The sequence below is a fragment of the Xiphophorus couchianus genome, chromosome 22 (assembly GCF_001444195.1).
Source record: "Xiphophorus couchianus chromosome 22, X_couchianus-1.0, whole genome shotgun sequence".
NCBI classification, from domain to species: domain Eukaryota; kingdom Metazoa; phylum Chordata; class Actinopteri; order Cyprinodontiformes; family Poeciliidae; genus Xiphophorus; species Xiphophorus couchianus.
In genome coordinates this window covers 2,757,782-2,781,769 of record NC_040249.1, presented here as the reverse complement: position 1 = coordinate 2,781,769, position 23,988 = coordinate 2,757,782, and the positions used below count along the sequence as shown (strand labels likewise).

Below are 23,988 nucleotides of genomic sequence, written 5' to 3'. Positions count from 1 at the left end.
GTTTTCTTCCTCCACAGGTTTGATAAATGTCACAAACATCGCGTGCATGTCAGGGCGTTTATATAAAGAAAAATACTTTGTTATTCTAAAATATAATGTTTCAAGCGGATAAGTCTTGTGTTGGTGCCATTTTGATTTTATTATTCATAGACTTTTGTTTTCCTCTTCAACATTTATCATTTCCTTTAAATACTTAAAACAACTAAAATGCTTCCTCGGGTTTTTTTTTTTTTTTTTTTTTTGCTGTTCTCCAATTGTCACCAGGACTTTGCCGTACTCCTCGCCAGCCGTTTCATTTGCTTGCTCTTGTGGCCGGCTGGTGAAGACATTTACCTTTGCGTGCAGGGTTGAAATGTTCCCTGTTTTGAGATGCTTATCCAGTGCAACCGGGATGCAAATGATTAGGGCTTGGTGTAGGCCACTCAGCAGCTGTGAGGACGTAAACGACAAGTCCTGACAGTGGGCTGCTTTTTTCTAATTTTTGCATTTGAGTTTAAATGCAAAAGTAAACTCAGTTTTGCTTTTTTTTTCTCTTCTTCCCCAAAACAAACTTTGTGGCTGGCCAGGAGGTCAAATTTGCCCGTTTTGGCACCCGGGGCAAAAAGTTTGGACACCAGTGTTAAAATGAAAAGAAATGACAGACTTGTCTAAAGCTTCATTAGGACACGCAAGACGCTTTACACGAGTTCAGTCATTTCATTCACGTTTAAGGCAGAGCTATAATGTTATGGAGAATTCTTTTTGGCATCGCACATCTTGATGTGGCAGTATTGGACTTCTCTACCAAGCAAAGGTTCAGATTGATCAGATTGTGAGTACATCTTTAGCGTGCAGGTGTTTTCAGGTGACCTCGGATTTTGTTTGAGGAACTCGTTTCTTCTCTCTGGCTTAAACATTTCCAAACTTTAATTTTCCTCTAAAAACAACAACAACAAAAAACTCACCTCCAAATAGTTTATGAAGATTAGACGCATTATTCAGTCGTTTTGGATGTGTACTTAACTTCACAAAAATAAAATAAAATGCTTTTTACTTCAGGTTTCCAACAGGCATTTTCGAGTTCAAACTGTCCCAACATTTTCATGTTCTCAGCCACCTTGACAAATACTTCCACACGAAAAGCAAATCATGATGCTGTTCAGTGTTTTGTTGTTGTTGTTGTTTTGTGTCAAACATGCCTTGTGGAAAGGTGGGGGGGCCAAATTTCAAATTTTCCCCCGTGTCGTCAGGTTTTCAGAGAATAATAAATGACTTCCGTTTTACAGAACAGAACAGATCCAGCACTTGGCAGAAACCAGCACAGCTCTTTCAGAGTTACCGTCAATCACATCGACATCTTTTAATCCATTATGGAACTTATAAATAAGCAGACGTGAGGAAGACAGCTGAACTTTACTTCTGGTTCTGATTTTGGGTACGTAAGCGAAGAGACTCAAAGCTAAAACCACCGGACCTACGCAGTCTATTGCCCTTTTGATTCCCGTCTATTTTTCAGTCATATTTAAAGTTTATTCATCAGCAAAGCTGACCGACTAATAAGATGAATAATTTTTTTTTTCCCCTCACGTATTTTCAGGAATGCTCCATGTTGTGATTTCTATAACTACACACTCAAACAGCGGCTCCAAGAACCACCATGACAAATAATCCGACAGCTAAACCAACTGGAGACGATCCAACTCTGTAGAGCTGTTGGTTAACGGCAAAGTGTAAGCCCCGCCCCCGGGGAAGAAATGTAAAGTTTGCACAAAATTGGAAACTGTGACTTCTCAATATGCCTTTATTTAGACAGCGTCGTAGAGCAGGCTCACTGATCCTGCAGGTTACAATAAATTATTAGAAAATGACCTGTACAACCACACAACACATTAGAAAGAGATCGGCCTACTTCTACTAGGACACTTTGTAAATAAATGGGAGGGAGTATTTCACACAACAGCCGTTTTAGTTTCTCGCACTTTTAGGAAGTTGTTCCAACTGGAAGGGGAAAAAAATAAATAAATATTAGCAATTAGATATTGAAATAGTTGGCATTTCTTCTTCCTAATCCTTTAGCTTGCAATCAAGGCGTGTACTGGAACAGAACATTTCTATTCATACTTTTCTGTAAACAGCCTCAACAAACACTGAATGATGAAGAGAACATGAACAGCATGCTAGACCAAACCAGAAACTGGGGAGCTGGGAGGGGCAACAGTTACGTTTACGAGCTTCCCCGCACATATTTATGCCTCATAACTCATTCATAAAATGTACAAAATGAATCCCCTGAGGCCACACCCACCAGTACCTACATCTTAAAAAATAAATAAATAAAAATAGGGTAGCACACGTATCAACTGGAAGCTTTCAAACTAAGATGTGGATTTTCTTACTTGAACACAGCTGGGAATAAATTCTGGCGGCAGTAGGAGCCGGGTTGTGTTTAAACCGGTTACAATCAGAAAGAGAGAGACATTCAGTTCTTCGGTTACATTTTTCCATTTTGAATGGGTTTGTAGAGCAAATAATGGAACAGTCTGGAGTAAAAAAAAAAAAAAAAAAACATTTCCCAGAGTTATCTGGGAAATGGAGTTTACTTTAAATGACTTTGTGGAGGATTCATGGGATCATAAGGAGATCAACAAGTACAGAACAGAAGCTTTCTGAGCGCACGGACCGAACCGGGACTCTCAAAGGTGGGGTTAAAGTGCAACAGAACAAAGAAGGAACATACGAGTCCCCTACAAGGTTGCTATGTGCTGTGCACCATGTACTGCAGACATGGTTACAACCTAGGCATGGCATGGATACCGGGGTCAAAGTTTTAAAAAGAAACAAATACAAAAAAAACCCTCTAAAGTTTCCTGAATACCATTTGTAACAGTTTCACGTTTTTCTTTTCAACGAGATGGTCGAGACGGTGCAACAGTTGGGTTTGGCTGTGACGGAGCTGCTGCCCCTCTCACACCTGTTGTTGCACACAGTCATTTGTTTTCTTGTTTCTACTGCGTAGAAATACCTTTATACAGTGACGGTGTAGCAAACAAAGAAGCGTTGATTAACACTTAAAGGTGACTTATTATGTGACCAGGTTAGGATAGGTCTATTGAAAACCCCCCCCAAAAAAACATGTTTATATTTTTTGCTTACGTTTTTCAGTCTGGTCAGTTTGACCCATTTTCCTTTCAGAATGAGACGTTTTAAGGCCTCTTGTCACTTTAAACCAAAATGAGCTGCTGCTGGCCACGCCCTCCAGCGTGAAAATAAAACAAATGCGTAATTATACAACCGTACATCTTTGAAAAGCATTAGTAGAGCCTCCTGCGCAACCAACAAGAATGCAGTAACTGGTGTCTGAATGGTGAGTCAACAACAAAACTCTCCAGCAGCCATTGTACAGTGCACACAGCGGTAAAACCAGCTGACCAACGTGCTGGAGTTCCGCTTGGGTTACTAGGTGAGGCGCAGTTCCTGCTGATTTGCATCGTTACTCTGTGGAGGACTTTGAAACGGGTTATATTTCCAGACACCAAAAAACATCTGGGTGGATTTTTTTCCCCCACCAAGAACTTGTGCTGTTTTTAGAAGCAGTAGAAACTCGGAACGGAAGTACAAAAAAGTGCAGAATACAAATTTTGCACAATAAGCCTCCTTTAAGACTGACAATCCTACCCAAAAAGAGCCATCCAACCAAGATCAGCATTGATTTCAGGTCTTTGTTTTGAAATCAGTGTAACGAAAAATTATCATAGATGTTATTAAACTTGTAATATGCTCCACTATTTTAGCAGCAGTAGGAACTTTTATGGTGTTAAATAAAAGCAACCATAGAATGTTATGTATTTGTTTTTATCTTAAAAGGCTTTGCTTCTGGCAACGTCATACCGAGAGGATCTGATTTAGACCCGTGCCTAGTACAAACCCACTAAAAAAAAAAAAAACGAACTTGCAAATGACCAATTATGACAGGCGCAGAGAGTCCCAGCTGAGAAAGCGTGACATAAACACAGAGCTATAATTTCACAATTGTTTATCTCCCTCCCCCATAATTCCTGCAGCAGTCAACTCTGCAAACAGCCGAGGACCAAAAACATGACACTGAACTGAACACACATCTACCACCAGCACCGTAGCACCAAGTCACTCTCACTCGTCACGTAAGACCATATCAACATGTTGCAGCAGTAGCAATAGTCACTGTTCGGAAACTTAAAAAAAAACACAAAAAAAAACACAAGGAAGTATACCAAACACCATCAATGCACATTTACACATCTTGTACAGATCTGATCTGACCTCTCGGCACACTCGCATACCACACCGCGCGCGTCTTCCGTTTGTGTCCGAAATAAACGAAACGCCTGCCAGCGAAGAACGAGGACTGAACTCAGGAAGACCCGGTTCAAAGCGGCGCTCTGCCTCAGACCAGCCTTCGCTCACACAGCAGCAACGTTATTTATTGCTACAGTAGAGAGGGAACGAACAGTTGGTGCAGACAGAGAGATTTTGATGGATGCGGCATGAGGAGAAAAAGAAAACGTGTAAAAAGCGATATGGCGGATGAAGTTCTAGGCGGTGAAGTCAGCGCGCCGCCGAGGGCACAGATGTCATGGCTTACTCCAGGTTCACAGCAGCAACGACAGAAAAACCTTTGAACTCTTTGTGATCAACGTGGAGTACACCAGACGGTGTCCGAGGTCAAATTTCTTTCTACAAAATTTTCCTGAAAATATCCTTCACAAGAAAAAAAACAAACAAACAAACCATTGTTCTCTAGTTTTGTTTGAATTTTAGGCCTAGTCCACATGTAGCCGGATATCAAGGAAAACAACATTTTTTATTCATTTTGGCCTTTCTCCCTCACAAAAACTGTTTAATATCACTAAAGTCACGCATTTATATAAAATCAGACCAAAGTCTCTGTTTAAAAAAACCTCCATATTTGTCTTTCCGTGTGTACATGAGACTTGGAGTCCTGCGTATTCATGAGCCAACATAGCCACATGCTCACTTTGAAATGATTCCTAATCAACATCGTTTTGTGTTTTTTAACGTCACTTTCTAATACGATTTAAAAGCAGTTCAACCTCTCCACAAAAATATACCTCCTGGTGCCATGTTTAATCCCTAACAGGAAGTTGTGGTTGTTCTCGAGCAATCAGCCAATCAATCAAAAGTGATTGGCTGACATTGGTTTTAGCTTAGCACTACACCGCCCTCTGTGGGTCTGGCATGTTTAAAACAACACTCAGAGGCGTATTTATGCAAGTTAATGTGGATAAAAACTTTTCAGAAACAGATTTCATGTGTACAATTTTTTTTTTTTTAAACAATATGACGGAGACGTTTGTTTTTATAAAGACCTGGCTACGTGTGTACAAGGCCTGAGACAGGTTCAGTCTAGATCAATGTCACCAATCGGTGGCAATTTTTCTTCTAGACGATCAGTTTTAGTCTATCCACAGCACAAATTGGGCTTTGTGACTGGTTATCTAAAGTTACCATTATCTATTTCATGACATTAGAGCAAGATTATGAAAAAAAACAAAAAACATTTCAGCTGGTTCATTATAACAAGAACGCCCCTTGATGTCTTTACAAAGCTGGAGGTATCCACCAAATAAATATAGTAAACATTTCAGCAAGAAACTGTTTTTGCATTACATTAAACCCAACCACAAACCCAGCAGTCTGCGATATCGGCTTGTGAACACGTCTCTTTAGTTTTAAAGCACACTGATGTGAGATAATTGCATTATTTGCTAATAACAGTTAACAATTCAACAAATTTTGATGTAATTTCCAGATACATGTTCTGAATTCAGAGAAACTGGATGCAACATCAATGCCGAATATTTTTTTTTAAAGTAATACTCGGCAAACTTAATCGACCACTCTGTAACATGGCGGTTGATAAAATATGCTATATTTTAATCAGCATACCCCAACTTGGCAACCCACAGCCTTTGCTTTCTCTGTGAAATTTTAGTACATTTCATCTTATGGAGCTTCAGCAGGAACTTGCAACCCTGTAAAAATGTTAACACTGGACGAGGAGCAATCGCAGCACCAACGGGAAGTACGACGTTTAGCAGTTTTACTACGACAATTAGTGCAGAATTGTCATAACCGAAGGAAAAAAAAGGGTTCTTCTGCACGTAGCGGAACAGTCATAGTGACAGACTGGTGCGTTGCATTGTTACTAGTAAGACTTTAGAAGGAGCTGCTGGTGACAACAAAGCTCTGCCTCGCTATGAGCTGCTGTGGAACGATTCAGAAAACACAAATAAAAAGCACACACACACGTTCCTGAACTGTGACATCGACAGCCACACTGCAAAAACAACCGAACTATTAAACGTTTCAAATGAATTATGTACATCGCTGTGTCGTCTGCACGACCATGGAAACATGCACACCGTACATTCAAAGTAGAGCCAATGACGTGGCCCTGCTTTCAGGTTTGAAGGATTTTCTTGAAGTTAAGCCAATTACACAAAATAAGTCATTTCAACATGATTTTCTGCTTTCCATCTGCAGGAGTCGCTAGAAATCCGCCTGCCAACGCAGCACACAGCAATATGGGCCGTCTCGATATAATCCTGGTTTTTAGGTATTCAGGTCGGGGAGGCTGCAGCACATCATCACGTAAACTAGGATAAACCTCACGGAGAGCACAAGAGTTGAAAGTGCAACGGCGGAAAGTAACAAATAGGCCGGAAAGTTTTAGTTCTGCAGTAATAAGACTTTAAATTTGAACTGAATTGACATCTCTGAGCTTTGAAACAAATGGAAACCAAACATACAGGGGAAAAAAAAAAAAAAAATTGTGATATTCCTGACATCAGTTTTATCTGGAGTAAAAACCCATTGTGCAGCAGTTACTGGTAAATTTGCTTTGACTGTTGAACAGTATGAGCAGATTTATTTGTTTTCATCTGAAGTATAATTTCTATTAAAGAATCCTTGAAAGCAGAGGTCATAATCCAAACAAACAGTACATTTTCCAATCTTGAACTCAAATTTTCCTCGCAAACAATCTTCTAATTTTAGAGGTTTGCTTTTACTTACGAGGGTTTTAGTGCTTAAATTAGTGACTGGATATAAAGTTCAAAACAAAAACAGAAAAAAACCTTGCAGAAACACGTTATATCCTCACAACCGAAGAAAAACAGTTGAGAGATCCTAAACAGAGAGCTATTTCACCCCCAACATGGAATGCTGCAGCGCTGCATGACGGCTTACCGGGGACGATGTAAAGCGCTAGTGTGTGTGCGCGTGGTCATTTGTGATCAACTCTTTGCTTCACAGACACACACGCAAAAACAGATCTCCTGCGAGTGGGAAGAGCAGGGAGCGTTAACCGAGCTTGGTGATCTGTAGGTCTCCTTGTATCCGTACTGTGTCGATTGAGGGCAAGGATTTTACTTTGTGATAAAAGTCAAAGAGCTGGTGTCCGTCCACGAATATCCGGAAGCGCTGGTGCTCGCAGTGGATCTCAATCTGCAGGGAGGGAAGGAGAGAAAGGAGGCAGATAAAATAAAGGAAAGCAGGGGCAGAAGACCTCAACAAAAAAAAAAAAAAAAACGACACGCGTTTCAATTTAGCAAGTTACATTTTCAGCCGGAAGAAAAATAACTGAAAAGATTCAGACTCAAAAAGCAGGTTGCAATAAAAATGTAACTTGGGACAAAATTTATTTGTTTCATTAACTTTTCTCCCGTCCTCCAGCCCCCCATTTTCAACAGCTTGTCCAGTCTATCTATCCCTTAATCATTTCCAGTTTGTCATGTAGCGACCATAAAATTCACAGCAAAAAAAAAAAAAGTATTAATTAAATGTCATCAAGTATTTTTGTTTTTTCCTAGTGAAAATATCATTGTACACAAGATATAGGAGCTTGTTTTAAGCAAATAATTTCATAATATATACAATATATATATATTTTAAAGTGAGGTTTCACTGGCAGATTATTTTATTTATAACAGGGGAAAAATGTCTTGCAAGTGAAACAAAATCTGCCAGTGGAACTTGTGAAACAAAAGCTGAAATTAGCATAGCAGTGATCCTAAACATGCACCTAAAGCTACGACGGAATGGTTTAGATTAAAGTATATTAAGGTTACTGAATGGTCTAGTCAAAGCACAGACTCACATTTGACTTTGAGTGTGTGGCTAGATTTGAAATTTGTCATTCACTTACACTCCACCCTAACTAACTGAGCTCCAGGGATTTTGCACAGAAGAATGGAGAATATTTTTAGTCTCTAAATGTGCAGAGATGGTAGAGATATAACCCACTAACCTTTTTAAGATTTTATTATTATTTATTACTATTTAAATTTTAAAAAATCATGTACAATTTTCCCTTCATTTCACAAAGCTGGGCTGCTTTCTCTTTGTCTACAGCATAAAATCTCAGTTAAAATCCATTCAAGAGTTTGTGCTTTCAAAGGGACAAATGAGAAAAAAACACGACTTCATGATATGCTGCTTATTGCACCGGAAAATAATTAATGCGTTAGCCAGAGAGAGATATATTGCATCAGCTTTTGACTATGGTTTTACAGCAATTTTTATAACAGATTTTACACATTCGTCATTAGAAAAGTAATTAAGTAATCCTCATGTCTTGCACTTTTTTTCCCCAGTTGGTTTATTCAGTAAAATTTTTAATTTCATGTTATAAACAGGGCCAGGTTTTTGGACCCATTAGTGCTTCCCCCTCGCCCCACTTGTTCAGTTTGACCCGAAGCATGACACAAAGTGATGCTCCGGATCACGGCAAGTTCAACTTTTGACCAAATACAGTAATAAACACATAAACCACACTGGTAAGACATCCACCCACTCCTTAGACCGCAGGAAGCTTTCCCTGCCAATAACAGGCCTGTTTCCATAAAGAGATCAGCAGGGGAGGGGGGGGGGGGGGGCTTTTCACTGTAAAAACCACAGATCATCATGTGTCTGTCCACATGCCTCCACTTTGTTTCAAACAAACAGCTGTAATCTCCAGGCCCCAGCTCCTGACTGCGCACCCACCACAAGCAACGATCGCCTTATCACAGAGACGGCAGCGAGAGGCAGAAAGGACGCCCAGACACAACGCATATTAACGTGGACATCCAGGATAACTTTAAACTCAAACTATTTCTGGCTGATCGCGATTCATAATTTATTAGAGCGGAATGTGAATGAGCATCCGGGCCCTCGTGTCTAGCAGTGATGAGTCACAGCTGCTCAACCCGAAGCGTCCCTCTCTCTCTCTCTCCGCCCCCCCGGCACTGACTTCATCCTATATGTGAGCAGCTGATGCTGTTTTTGTAAACACACCACTGCACACATGCAGGCTGTGTTAACATTAGACACACGTGACGGCGCGCAGGGTTTCTGCCGTTTGTTTCGGTTTTAACGCTGCAAGGACTGAGGACGGTCTTGTGTATTAAAGTTGCACCGATCAAAGGTCTTCCAGACGATTTTTGATCACTGATTTTGATAGGAAATCAACAAAAATGACCAAGTTTGTCCGATACCACTGAATGTTTCTACTGTTTTTAGCCAACATAAGTCTCTGTTTACGCAAATGCAGAGTCAGGAGGAGACCGTGGAATTAACGGTGAGATTTCCAAAACACCACCAACATTTCTTTATCCAGTTTGCTGACTAATACAACTGGATTCCTCAAAAGTAGATGAAACCTGGCAACTTCACTTTAGTAGATTCTACATCCTGTTACCTGCTGTTGCCTAAAGCTTCCCCTCCCCCAGCTGAGCAACCAGTTCAGTTGTTTTTAAATATAAAATTCATCTTCCTTCCAGGAAGCGTTCAACAGCCTTCATGATTCCTCATGTTTTTAAACACTTCACTGGTACAGAAAGGGTCTTCTTTCCACTTCCACACTGAAGAGTGTTGTTTGAACTACCTGCTAATGTTTTTGTGCGATTCGTTCAATGATTTAAAAAAAAAGATCCGATTTTATTTTATAAAAGTCAGGGCATGTCAGATGTAAATTGTTCAATTTCAGCCTTTAGGAGCCTAAAAAGGAACAATTGTCATTTTGTGTCGTCAGCACATCAGCTCCCTAAATTCTGTCTTGGTCTTTGGTTCTGGTGTTCGATCCCCTGACTTCCAAGTTTGGGAAAGACCTGGCAGGGACCACCTCTTCTTATGTTGAGATACTAACAGCAAAGAAGCTCTTACCCTAAAAGGCTGGTCAGGGATGAAAGGGAAGTAGGCGGTGGAAGCTTCCTCATCCGTCCATTTCCCTGAGACGCGGGCGCGCCGCAGAAACTGCCGGTTGCCGAAGCTAGCGGTGAGTTTCAGGGCCACGTCGAACGGCAGGTCATCCTTTTCCAAATCCCGTCCGCAGGTCAGGCTGACGTCGAAGCTGAGGAGACAATAAAACATGTTGGAGTCGGAAAGTAGAGCCAAAAATTTACTATTATGTTGGCACCTCTGCTAAAGAAGGTGCCAACTTATTTTGTTTTTAATCTTTCCAGGTTATCCAACGTCTTCCCTTACGCTCCCCATTTAAGGAAATGGCTCTAGGTGTCACGTCATATTTATTCCCTGTGAAAACATGCTAAACAATTACTTAACATATGTTTCTCACACTGAATGCAATTAGACCACTTCAATAAAAGATGGACTCGTCTCTGGGCTTTTTACTCATCTTCACCATTGGGGGCAACAAACGTGTCCACGTCTGTAGCTAATCTGGGATGAGACATATGAATAATTCTGCTGTTGCTCTCTAAGAGCAAACCGTGAGTGTGTGTGTTAATTATGTATAATCCCTCATGCTGCAGTTTCTGTTTGTCCTCCCTCCCCTGCAGCTGTGTAGCTCATACATACTCAAGCACCTCATCCTTGCTGCAAACTTTCCAAGTCGCAACAAAAAATAAAAAAGAAGAAGAAAAAAAGCGAAACAAAGACAGCCTGTTGGAGCAGCTCTTATTTTTCACATGAACTTTGGACTCTGAATTCTCTGCCAGCAGCAGGAAAGATGAGGTCATGGGGAGGATTCCCCCCCCCCCCTTCAAATTCAACACAAGTCTCCATGAAGGGTAAAAGACACACCCAAACAAATTCTGCCTCACTGGGGATTCTTATTCCTCATATTTTCCCCTACAGCTCCCCCACTCCCCCTCTTTTCTGTTCTTCCTGCTGGTGAGGAAACGCCCCGTCTCTGCACATTTAAAGCTCCACTGCCCTCATGAAGTGGATGTACAAGTTTGACAAAGTGAAGAAAAAAAAAAAAGGATTTTATCTTAGACATCAGTCAGACTTGTATTCAGAGTATTATAGATATGCAGAGGTTGGACTGAGCCTGCCGCTTCGTGAGGCCCTTATCTCACCTGTGTGGCTCCAGATCGACAATGCCCATCACTATGATCTTCTTCCCCGGTCGCATTCCGCCGCGGATGCGCCCGCTGAAAGGCACCGTCTGCGCACAACACCCACCACCACCACCCAAACAAATACATAAATCAAACACTGGGGTATGATGATACACTCTTCAAAGCCCGACTCAAACAATGGTACAGGGGGGGGAGGGAGGCATGTGGACATGCGGGGGAGAGATTTCTTACCAAAAGACGGGATAAGTCCTCCTTGTCGGGTGAGATCAGACCGGGGTTCTCCAGTGAGTCGTTCAGCGTGTGATCCCCGTCCATGTTCTTGAAAGGATACACAGGACACAAATCAGGAGCCGATACGCAAGCAGGACCGAGGTCAGAGACCCACCGTGAGGATGCGGGCCTGTGTGATCAATAATTGATAATTGTTGTGGCCTCGCTCTACGCGGTTCGCAACAATGACGATCTGGCAGGTTTAGGGAGCTGATTGCGTGTTGAGCACCGTGCGGCGTAGGGTGAAGGCACGCCGGGCTGGATCTCCTCATTTCCTCCCCCTAGCCCCACGCATGGGATGATAGTTGGATGAAGGAGGAGGCTTCCCCCCCCCACAACCCTCATAAACCCACCCTCTTCTAGTTTTTTGCGCTCTGGTCCACGTTTACAGCCCTTCCACGTCCAGATAACGACGCGCATTACCAAGCAATCCCCACCGAAAGCACAAATGAACGCAATCCCTCCTCCCACACCCCCCATTCCTTCCACCTACGGTTTCTCTCGCTGATGCGGCTTTGGGAATACTCACTATTCCGTCCTTTTCTGCTGCCTGCACCGCCATCTTGAGCCGAAAAGCACAGGATGCCAGCGTGGGGAGGGAAGGGGGGATGGAGCGGAGCGGAGCGGAGCGTGGCGTGTCTGCGTCGTGGGACTTGCCTCGGGAGGATTTCCCAGTTCCTGCGTCCCCCGACGTTGGTCGGCTCCAGGCACCTAACAGGACATCCACACTCCCCGCCTCCGCTTTACTGCCGGGCCCCTGAAATGGGTGGAGAAATGTGCTGACGAATGCTTTATAATAATTAGAGGCCAGCAGCTTTAATCCCCGTCTGTCGGAGAGGGCTAATCATCGGACAGATCTTCCCCGAGCCTTCAGCCGATTAGGCGGACGCGCTCTTTGGGTTTGTTTCCGGTGTTGTCAGCAGGCTGGAGGTGGTTGGAGTAAATGAGCGTCAGGCGAAGTCTGAATGTGACACAAAGTGGGGAGTTACCCCCCCTCACCACCACCACCACCACCTTTTAAGTAAATATTTAGACGCCACAGCATGCATGAGAGGGCAACGAGGTGCACAAAATACAACCAAAAATGCGCAAATGCATATGCACCCATAAAAAACTTCCTGCTAAATTAAGTGAAAGATTCATTGATTTTTTTTTTTTTTTTTTTGACCTCTCCGGGTTGACCATTAAAACACGCTGTAGTTTCTCTCCCCTGACTGCGTTGGGTTAATTGGAGCCACTCTGCCCCCGCGTGGACACTTAGAGACGTTACAACAATACATATTAAAACGCAAGCATGCTTCATTGATCCCAAATGGAAAACAAATGCTTTTCTAATTTAAATCTTTCAAGATTCTTTAAGGAGCTATTGTAGATGGCGACGGCGGGATTTCTTGTAGCCGTCTGTTCCACGGCGAAATTGAAGGAGCCTCTGACTGAAGACACTGTTTTTCTGTGACAGTCTCGTGAAGAGGATGCTCAGGGTTGTCCACAATTTTCTTGATTCTTTGTAAAATATAAAAAGAAGAAATGATGCCACGATTAATGTATTAAAAATTCAAAGACTATCACACAATTGGCAACTGAAATGTTCATTTTAATTAAAAAAAAAAATAAATGGGAGCATACTGAACAGTCAAGTTGGCGGTTTATATCAGTCCAGCTACTTCTGCAATAAACGTATACTAACTACAGAGAAACAGAACAATTAAACAGAGAAACACAGAGCTGATCCCACTACCTACCAGCAGCTGACGGTCACTGGTGGCTATGGTAACCACAAAGTCAAGAGCTGTATAGAATAACTTAAACTGCAATAAATGCCAGGAGAAAAATAACTTGTTGACTAAATAAAATATACTGAAAGAATAAATGAGCAAACTTTGACAAACTTCACGTCAACAATAGCGTTTAAATGATTGTTACAGTGCAGTACACACCTTGATCACCTTAAAGTAATCAAACCTGTCTGGAGTTAATCTGTTGATCCAACCCCGTTTCCTTTTTTTAGTGAGAATGAAATGACTCCATAGATGCATTTCATGCGCTTCGATGCACGTAGAAGAAGAAGCGCGCGGTGCACGCTGGGTTTTGTGTATAGACCCCAAAATGGCTCCTATTAAGAGACACGCTGACGACGCAGAGTTTAAGCTCAAGGCGATCAGTCACGCAGTAGAACAACGGGAATAGAGCAGCGAGAGAATTTAGCATGAACGAATCAAAGGTGTGGAAGTGGATATATATTGTGATTGCACTAACGTTTGATTTACTGTAACAGTATCAGACTGTTTTTTACGTGTTTATTGAATCGAGGAAAAGTTCCCCTCCACTATATGTTACACCTTGCTGTTGTTAAAAGATAAACTGTGTCACGAAAATACCACGTCACTTACTTTACCTCGGGGAAAATAATAAAACAGCTGTTTATTCATTTTGGGAATGAACGGAGTTTTCAGAACGCTTGTTTGTAATCTATTAATAAAGTTTGACTGACCTATCTGACTATTTTGTTGACATTCCCTTTAGCGCAGTTCCATCTAATGGATGCATAACGTAACCCCAGCCTCTACTGTAGCGTCTATTCTATGCGCCTTATAATGCGGTGCGCCTTGTATATGAAAAAAGTTTTAAAATAGGCCATTCATTGAAGGTGCGCCTTATAGTGCGCCTTGCCAATGCGCTGCTAGATAACCCAAGTCTACAAAGCTTTAGGTCATGAAGCAAAGTCTCGAAGCAGCTGGAAAGCGTCACCATGGCCACCGTCATATTTGCATGATAAACTTTTTATTTACTCTGAAATTCTGTTAGTTTTACTCAATGTGATCACATAAAGTTCTGCTTTTTCTTTTTTTCCCCATCTCTCTAGAGAGAATTTTTGGGACACATGAAATAGACCTTTGTTCTGTTTTTGGTCTTATAAATATTCCATGGATGCTATTTTTTGTTCAGTCTCTCTCCTTATGGCTGAATCATCAGCTCCATTCATCATAAATCAATCTGAAAAATATCACCAAGTGGTGGAACATAATCCGACACAGAAGTTGAACTAATCCCCCCCCCCCGCCGTCGGTGGGCAGCGTCCAAGTGAAACTCTGCACAACTAAATGTCACTTTTACACTTTATTGTTTAAAGTCGATACAAAAACGTGTTTGCTGGAAACATTCTTTGATTTCGCCTTTTACACGCACAAAGACAGGAGAAGAGGTGAGTAAAGGATGGAGGGAGGAACTGGTGTCTGAGTCAAAACATGGCTGAGAGAACAGCAGAGAGACAGAGGGAAGCCCTTTGTTCACACAGAGTCCATTAAACGAGACCAAACAAGACTTGAGCGAAGGAGAGGACAGAAGCTTCGTCTTTTTTTCTTTCTTTTTTTTTTGTAAGGTGACGTATCCTCAGATGGCTGTAGCATTGGGTGTGCAAGCGCGTGCACGGGTCATCGGTTTCTCCCTGAGGTGAGTTAGTGTGTGGCGGTCTGAGGATACGAGGAGGAGAGCTACAGCGTGGACAGAAACTGAACACACACACAATCAACCCGTTAAATTACAGTCTCTCTCTTTCTTGCATACAAACACAGAACGACCGATTGCCTGCGAGGGTTCGGGCTTCGCGGGGACCCTGAAGGGGCGCAGGTTGGAAGAGACGCTTCGGTTTTGTCTACAGCTTCAGTGTCTCGCTAATGTAGGCCGCACCAACGCGTGCGAGGCAGTAGGAGTTTGGGAGAATCTGTGCTTTTATTTATTTATTTTTTTAAAGAAAAAGTGACATCAGGACTGCCTTAGTTAAATCTATTCCCAGTTTCTCTAGTAGCGGAGAAGAGGGTGGATGCATAGTTCAACTAGAAAGTTTCTGGTGAGCAGTAGGAATTTTATTAAGGTACAGCAAGTTAGGGTTAAAAAAAATTTCACCAACTCATTCCGATAACGTAACGTCTTTTAATGATTTGCTTGAGAAAGTGTCAGTCTGCTGGCTGGCGGAGAGCTATCACATTTCTTCTTTGCTTATAAGAAGGAAAGTCAGACGTTTGCACAAAAAATAGTCATGGTGTCAAAATCCTCCTGCGGTCTTAAGAGATGGGGGGTCATTTGGACGCCACGAGTTTTTTACTCTGTGCGTGGTTCGCTATGTGTCTTTGTGTGTGGTTTCGGGAACTGACGGTCTGACGGGACAACCCCCCTGCCTCCCTGCTGTCTGACTGTCACATTAGCCCCGTTTTTCCTGAGCCTCGGGCTTAAGACCACCGGAGGGTTAATCTAAAAAGCGCCACCCATCTTAAGGACGTTTAAAAAGTAGAACTGGCAAACAGGAAACAGCATGTCTGTGAAGCAGCAGTCTTCAGGCTAGTTTCCAAAAGCAACCAGCTTGACAAATTAAACTAATATCAATCTTTCTATTCATGTTCATGTTACTATATAAAGAATAATGCAGTCTGTCTATGCAGCAAACATAAAAAAATGGCTACTGTATTTACTTGTGTTTATTCTTCATTCTCGTTTAAGTCTAAGTATTAGACATTAAATAAGAAAGAAATACATAATACTGTACATTGACGTACGAATCGATATTTCATCAGCAGTATGAATAATGTTTGCTTTTGTGGTATATATATAAAAAAAATAATTTGTTTTGTAAAAATTTGGGGAAAATTCCATAATACTGTTGTTTTTTGTTTTTGTTTTTACTAAATCATGTTATATGTGGAGTATCTCATATCATCTTGATCTAGAAAAATAAAAAAATAAAAATGCATTGTTGTTCTCATTAAGCGCTACGAGAACCGTTTTAGTGAAAAGAAAAGAACAGGCAGCCCTGATAACCTGTGTATTATAGAAAATCACATGAAGATGATATCTGAAAAGCACAAATTGTCACAAAGACCTGGGGAAAAAAAAAAAAATCAACGCACGTATCGGACGAGTCAGATCCTCTGTGCTGTGATTATTCAATCAAAGCAGAAATGCGCCGATCAATTAGCCAGAGATTGGAATTGGAAGATTTTTCTCTGATCAGTTCTGATCGGTGATCAGTAGTTCAGACAGTGAAAAATGACTTTTCCTCTTTTTCCAAAGTGTTTTAAAATGAAGAAGCCATTTTAGTCTATAGATGTAACAGCTACAAAGAAGAACTTGATGCACATTTTCAGTTTACAATCAGTCCGCTAAACACTGCACTTTAATGCATATGTAGGAACAAGCTGGTAATTCTCTGTTGGCCGCAATCAAACAATATGTGGTACTTTTTTTTTTTTTTCTTCTAAAAATACAGCTTGTCAAATAGGCAGATCAGACTCGCTATCAACCAACATGAGTCTGATTGGTGCGTCTCTGAACCAAATGTAGGAGAAAATGACTATAAATTGCCTCAGTTTGCTTCAATACAAAGGCAAGCCCCATATTAGGGCCCTGTGTGTGTGTTTGTGTGTGTGTGTGTGTGTGTGTGTGTGTGTGTTTCAAAAGCCACCAGCAGAGGGCACTGTTACTCTTGGAGGCACCAAGAAGCAATTTGAGATCCTTGCGGTTTCTGACTTTCCTGGTCGGTATCTGACACAGACCTTCACTGACATCACAGCAGCCGTGCAGAATGAATCAAGACGCTATCCACATCTGTTAAACATTAGTACCACGAGTTTCTGTCTGGGAGGTCCTCTATGTTTAAAATAAAAATAAAAACAAACAACAGTTCAAGCTTAGAGTGCGAGTCCACCGCTACAAAATTGCGTTTTTTTTCCTTCTTCTTGTTGTTGTTTTATGGCTAACAGGTGATCGGGACGGAGTCACTCGTTAAAGGGAGGGCGGCGGCCGAGCAGGCATCAAAAAACATGCCTCCGTTTAACACTTGAGGAGGTTTCTATTGCTCTGAAAGTGAAACGTCTGAGAAGGTAACCGATGAGGACACAAGGTGTATAAATACATTGAATGGCTTTGACAGGTGAATATGGACAGAGAGAGAGAGAGAGGAAACGAAACTCTTGGAACAAGCCCAAAACTTCATGTCTGATTAACAAATACGCTGGATTTTCAAGGAAAATTACTTATGGATGAGGGATAAAGGTTGAAGCAACAACCTGGGTCATAAATAAACACATTTCTTTAAATAGGTTCTGAGAGATGTACACGTGTATTGCAACAAATACATGAATAAAAACCGCTAACGGCGTGTCAGTACGTCAGATAAATACTGTTGAAAGTTCTCCCCGTGAAACAAAGTTTACCCAGCAGTGTTCTTTGTTGTTTTTTTTGTGTCTCTGGTTTCATGAAAATATAGAAATCTGTTTGTCATTCATGAAAAAAGCAAAACAAAGGTCACTTAAAAAGGAGACAGAGGCAAAAAGGTCCAGAGAGAAAAACATCAGTAGGGAACTTTCGCCCCATCCGGATCCTCCGAAGCATGCTGAGGAGTTTCCCGCTGCTAGTCGAGGGGTCCCTGGAAGATGAGTCTGATGTAGCCCTGCTCACCGCTCAGCTGCTGGGCGCAGAAAGGACAGGCGGCGTGGAAGGTGTGGGTGCCGTGCGGGAGCGGGATCTGGCTCCAGAAGGTCGCCGTTTTCTCCGAGCAGACGTGTCCGCAGGGGCTGAAGGTGTGTGTGGGTGGAGCGGCATCGACGTAGAAGCCCGCCTCGCAGCCCAGCCACAGCGGCACGTAAGGGCCCTTCGCCCGGCACATGGGGCACTCCCGCAGCCGGCCCTCCCGTCCCTCCCTCTCCTCACGGTGGTTCCCCCAGTTGTGGTAGCCGTGCACGTGGCCGCACTGCAGGTAGACCCAGGGCTGCTTCTCGTCGGGCGTGTCTTTGCGGCGCATGGAGGGGAAGGCCAGCGTGTTGAATCCCACGGGGCACTGCGGGCGGGCCGCGTTGATCTCCTGCCGCAGCGCCTCAAGGTGTTTGAGGGTGGGGGTGCGGGAGAGGCCCTCGGCCGTGCGCCACAGCAGGGCGGCGCCGCAGAGGTCGATGAGCGAGCCGTCGACGAGCTCCTGGGTCTCGGTCTCCACCTGGAACACAACATGACAGCAGGTCATACTGGGCTCGACACACGAGGGGGGAACCCAACACAAGAAACACTACAGCAACTGCAGTTGAAATTTTTTTAGTTTTCTTAAGTTGCCTATGAGCGCTCATCTTCATGTACGAGCTCGAAATTTCACATGCATGAATTTCCCCTTGGCTGGGGGTCGATAAAGATATGTCGTCTCATCGAAGTACCATAGGAAATGAACGGAGAGGGAGCAATGTCACCTTTTCTGTGCCCTGTTCACAGAGATCATCCTGTTTCAACTTGAAACACAACATCGGACCTCCAGAAAGGTGAAGATAGAGCCGACTGACACATGATGGTTGTCTGATGTGCGTCCCGGTAAAGTTGTTATGTTTGATTGGCTCATATTTATCAGAAACTAAGTTTAAAAACCAACACCAGCAGTTGGCATGCCTCCCCAAATCGTTGAAGACTGGAAATTTCCCACTTGGATCACATGCAGCTGGGATTTTACGTCTCTCCATTCTTCCTCCTCTGGGACCTCGACTGCCAAACAAAATGTACTTAAGTCTAAAAATAGGACTTGCAGAGTAAAAGTCAACTCTTTGTTTTCTTCTTACCCCAAGAAACATTTTTCTTTACACAGTCTCTGGTTCTGGAGTGGTATTAGATGAGTCAGTTGTTACCCATCTGCATGTGGTCAGTCTTGATGATCCGACTTGAGCTGCAGTCCATAACTTTTAAATCTCCCTTAAACACTTGATCGGGCTTTGGTTTTGAGAAAAGCAGTTCTCTTGTATTTTCAATCGCGATGTTTCTCTTCGCCTCAACTTTCCATTAGTGAGCTTGATACATACCAAAGCACACTACGCGGGGACACTTGGAGTGTGTACATCACCATATCTAGCAAACGTCCAGCCAACGCTCAAGCCAGTGTTCGCTGAAAGTCCGCAGACAACATCTGCCGGACATTTATGCCATGTCCGAATTCAGCAGCTGCGTCCGTCAATTCAGTTTGTCTGAATTTACAGCCGCTCACTTTGTGACTGAGTCCGGCTACGAGTCTATGTAGCCGGACCCATCCTACGTAGACTCGGTTCTTCGAAGGAGTCCAGACCCGGCTTTAATGGTGTTTCATTTTGAGTCAAAATAAAATCTCGTCTGTCATCAGGAGTGCACAACTCTGAACAGCCAGGTTTTTGTGATGTGCCCTATTGTGTATAAATGTCTACTCACCCGTGTGTCCAATCATTACGTAGGCCATAATGATTAGCTAATATCTAATATCTCTCCTGTATTTTGGTCTTACAAAATATTCCAATATTGTGAGAAGTTGAATTTTGGCTTTTCAGCTATAATCTAGCTGAAAACCCAAATCTAAACACTTGATTTACTCTATGTGTAATGAATCCAAATAAATGTCTTTCTTAATTAGAGTTAATTTAGTGAAATAAATAGACTTTTCTACTACTGTATATTCTCTCCTGATAATCCTCAAAAATATTTTTTCCCTCATTTGTCATTTAACTATACATTCTTAGTGAGATTTAAACAGAAATCAGAAATAATCAGTATTTTATATCATTTTCAGCCTGTAAAAGAAAATCTGGTTTCTTAGAATCAAAAGCTAGCGAGCTTTGGTTTTAAAAAGGTGTCAGATTTGTTATTTCTGCAGTACCGCTGTGAGCGCAGCAGGTGGCAGTGTAACAAAGCCGTCCCTAAGACTACAGACCCATGTTGGCCTGTCAGAGGAGCAGGAAAAGTGACAGCTGGAGGGAAGATGACACAAGGAAGCTGAAATCCATGCTGCTGGACATGTCTAGATGAACTCAATGTTGAGGGACAACTCAAGTCAGGATTTGTGAGATCAGACGGAGCGGGAAATTAAATGTTTGGATAACCGAAGTACATGAGGAGGGGAAAAACGGAAAAAGGAGGTGGAAAAAATGAAGGGAGACAGAGATAAGATGAGGAAGCACTTCCAGGTGTTTGTGTTGAGGTCGCTCTGGCTCTCATGTAGGCCAGGGAAGAGCATCCAGTCTTCATTGCATACACATAGGCATTTGTACAGAAAGACTTTTAAGTTTCTGCTGTTGAAAATGACCCAACTCATGGAACAGAAGGTCACGCCTTTCCTACGAACCACATCGAAACAACAGCAGATTGAAAAACTTCCCCAGTCAGTCTGAATGCCCAGATGTGTCATCTATGTAAATCTCAGCTTTTCCCCCTTCTCACACATTTGATCAAATTAGACCAAAGCAGATCATTTACCAGCCGTTTCCACTGACCATATAGTTACACAATTTGACATTTTGAAAATATCACACTTCATGGGAACACAGCAATTATTAACCAACTAGTATTTTGGATAAAAAACAGTTTTGATGCTAGGATGAGTTGGTTTTTCGGCTGTGTTGAAATTGGTTTATTTTATTCACACCATCTGAGTCACGCGATCAACAACAGGATGTGGCCACTGGCGCAAACCACAAAGAAGAGGAGGACAGGAAGTAGTCAGAGGAGGAATATGAGGAATATTTCATGATCGTGTGAACAAACTTATTCAAATGTGATTTTAATTGCGCTTATTATTTAATGGAAAGACCGCTAGTGTGAAATTGTAATTATTATTATTTTTCTACATTGTTATTTTTTACTATTGTTATACATATACAGTAGACGAAGTATAGACATTTGCAATGGAAACGCATTTTATTGTGCATTTGTCCGACACCGCGGATATGAAAGTTCCGATACGCAGATGATGCAGTAATGTTTTTGCGATACAGACAATGGAAGATGAAATAAAAATACATACATATTTTTTTCATCAATAACATTCAGAATCCAAAAAAAAAAAAAAAAAAGCGCACAGTTTACAAAAAACTGTGCCTGTAGTCTGAGAACAATTGAAACAAGGAGCGGTGGATGTAGTTAGAGATGGGGGAGCTGTTAATTTGAGAACTGGTGGGAGACAAGCTAGACATTAATAAGTTGATATTGTAGAGGAGGGAATGAAACAACCTAATTAAGACCACCGGCGTCTTGAGTGTAGTCAGATAAGTGAGTCATGGCTGTGAAGGTGAGCGGCTGTGATTGGCTGAGAGATAGCTGGATGATCCCTTGCAAGATTGTGTTACTCACAGTTTTGTCTGGCAGACTGTTGCTTGGGAGATGGCATCCAGATAACCTTCTGATGGTGTAAAGGTTGGACAGGGCACGGTCAGGCACAAGTGTGCGATAAGCAAAGTGTAAGGGCTTTTTCTGGGTTAATCTGAATTTTCTGCAAATGAGCCAGCAATATTTTACGCCACTGCAGGCAACAGTTTAAAGCTGAAAACTTTCTAACAACGGAAACACGAAGAGACCAAAGACAGAAAAGTACTTTCTATCACGGCCGCACTAAGTTTCTGTGAATGATCTCACCATTTTGCCCCGCTGCTGTGCTGAGCGGGTCTCTCGCAGGGTGAAGACGTTCCCACAGACTGAGATCTCCCTCCACACTCCTGGTTTGGAGTCCTGCATAAAGCCGCTGCGAGGATGCATCACCAGGACGCCGTTGGTGGTCAACCCGTCCATCTGTCCGTCGGACGTCTTCCACTTCGCCGCTTTCTCCTGATGTGAAAATTGATGTAGAAAATCATTCGCCTGAAACGCCACATTTTCACACCGGGGAGGAGCTATTTAAAGAAAGATCTAAGAATGTTTAATGCATGGAGCCGTGTTGTGTTTTTCTGACTTGCGTGTGAAGATGAGACGGCGCTTACCCCTAGGAATATGTTCTTTGAGGAGTCGAAGCCCGCGGCGTAGATGCGAGCTGTGTAAGGCGGCGCGCGCTGGCACATGATGCGGCACGCGAAGCGGGAGATGGTGCTCTGGACCGACTGAGTGTCCGAGTTGCTCTGGCTGCCGGCCACTGTGTCCGTCACCACGAAGTCTATCGGACTCTCTGTCGATCGGCCGATCTGGCGACGGGTAGAAAGAAACTGAGTACATCTGTGAGGCAAATGTGTTCAGCTTTTCATCTAGCTTTGGAGAAGCTGAGAAAGGGCGTAAGAAAACCACAATGTTTGTAGAGGTAAAAATGAGCTGGTGTTTTAGGAAAGTACAAAGAAAATGGCATATAATTAGTTTGATTTTGTTGCTTTTCTAAGAGCAGGATAACCTTGACTTTGTGCTGTGCTAACAGGCACTTTGTTGACAGCGACCTGCATCATCACCGTACCAAAATAACACGGCAACAGACTCTCACGGTGTTATTGCTACCCAAGCAAAGAGTAGGGTAATTTTAGAAAATGCTGTGAATATATTTTATACCCCGCCCCCTCCAAGTCTGAATAGGTTTTGCATGTTTCACATCAAAAATGCTCACCTTTTAAAAATGGGTTGCTGTGTTTGCCGTTGCTCAGAAAAAAGAAAAACTAATTTCATTGTTATCCTATTTTGTTATTTTGCTCCATTTTTTCACATTCTTGAGGGACAAAAGTCTGTGAAGACACGTGACAGGTACAGAGTTTATCCAGTTGACCTGTTTTCTGCCACTTCGAAGGTCAAGAATGATTAACAACCGAAATGGACAAAAAGCTCTACTTGCAGCCAAAGTAGAGGATTTTCAGCCCAGATGCCCTAATTGGCGATCGGCTAATCTAGGGGTCAGCAGCCTTTACAATCCAAGGAACCGTTTTTAGCCTCACTCCTGCTAAATAGCTGCTGTAAACACAAAATCTACCACTTATTTCTGGTAACTTAAGGAACCGCAATTTCACGTCTAATTTCAAGTTTTAGACCAAATTAAAAAACTTCACGTTTTTGACAAGAAAATAAGACAAGTGTTGTCTTGAACACATTAACAAAGTTAGAATTTCTTCAATAGAACAACTTATCTAAATTTAGCTCCAATAAAGCTGGAAAATGAGGAGGAGGAGCTGTAGCCTTGCTCTCTGGTAGGCTGCACTATCTCTCCACCGTCGTGAATACTAAGGCTAGTTAGCATGGCCACCATTTCCTACCTCTAGCTGGACAAGTCTGACTGAACTTTGCTTTTAGACTCCACAGCTCTTTAGGACGTAAACGTTATCTCATCTCGATCTTTAACATCGTGTTTGAAAACCTCTGCACAAACCAGCTTTGTTATATATGTCCCAATTAACTGCTGCGAGTAAATGAAGCATAGAGGTGGGGGAAAAAAAACAAACAAAAAAAGAAATAAAGGTTGTAAATTGGCTGTAAAACTCCAGGATCAGTGATAAAATCTGGGCTGTTTTACCTGGAACATATCAGTATTGCTGTCATGAGTGTACTCCACCACCACCGTCTGGGCTCGGGACAGAGTGTAAGAGATGCTGTGCTGGTCTTTGTTGCTTATGGCCTGATGGGACACAAGGAAGGGATGGTGGATGACAACAGA

General features: G+C 42.5%; 2 protein-coding genes across 2 annotated transcripts in view; both read right to left on the bottom strand.

The window, feature by feature from the left end:
- Positions 1–1,757: 1,757 nt before the first annotated feature.
- Positions 1,758–12,573, bottom strand: lgalslb (lectin, galactoside-binding-like b). Its single transcript, XM_028007435.1, has 5 exons — positions 12,142–12,573; positions 11,574–11,660; positions 11,340–11,428; positions 10,183–10,369; positions 1,758–7,485 (listed from the first exon to the last, which is right to left on the bottom strand). Exons 1-5 carry the CDS (start codon positions 12,172–12,174, stop codon positions 7,342–7,344), a joined length of 540 nt encoding a protein of 179 aa, XP_027863236.1. The 5' UTR covers positions 12,175–12,573; the 3' UTR covers positions 1,758–7,341.
- A 2,143-nt stretch (positions 12,574–14,716) lies between these two features.
- Positions 14,717–23,988, bottom strand: part of peli1b (pellino E3 ubiquitin protein ligase 1b) — a 44,588-nt gene continuing 35,316 nt past the window's right edge. Inside the window, exons 4-7 of the mRNA XM_028007232.1 lie at positions 23,848–23,949; positions 22,349–22,546; positions 22,008–22,196; positions 14,717–18,594 (exon numbers count right to left, since the gene is read on the bottom strand). Of these exons, the coding sequence (XP_027863033.1) occupies positions 18,016–18,594; positions 22,008–22,196; positions 22,349–22,546; positions 23,848–23,949 (1,068 nt within the window). The 3' untranslated portion in view covers positions 14,717–18,015. The remainder of the gene's footprint in view (positions 18,595–22,007; positions 22,197–22,348; positions 22,547–23,847; positions 23,950–23,988) is intronic.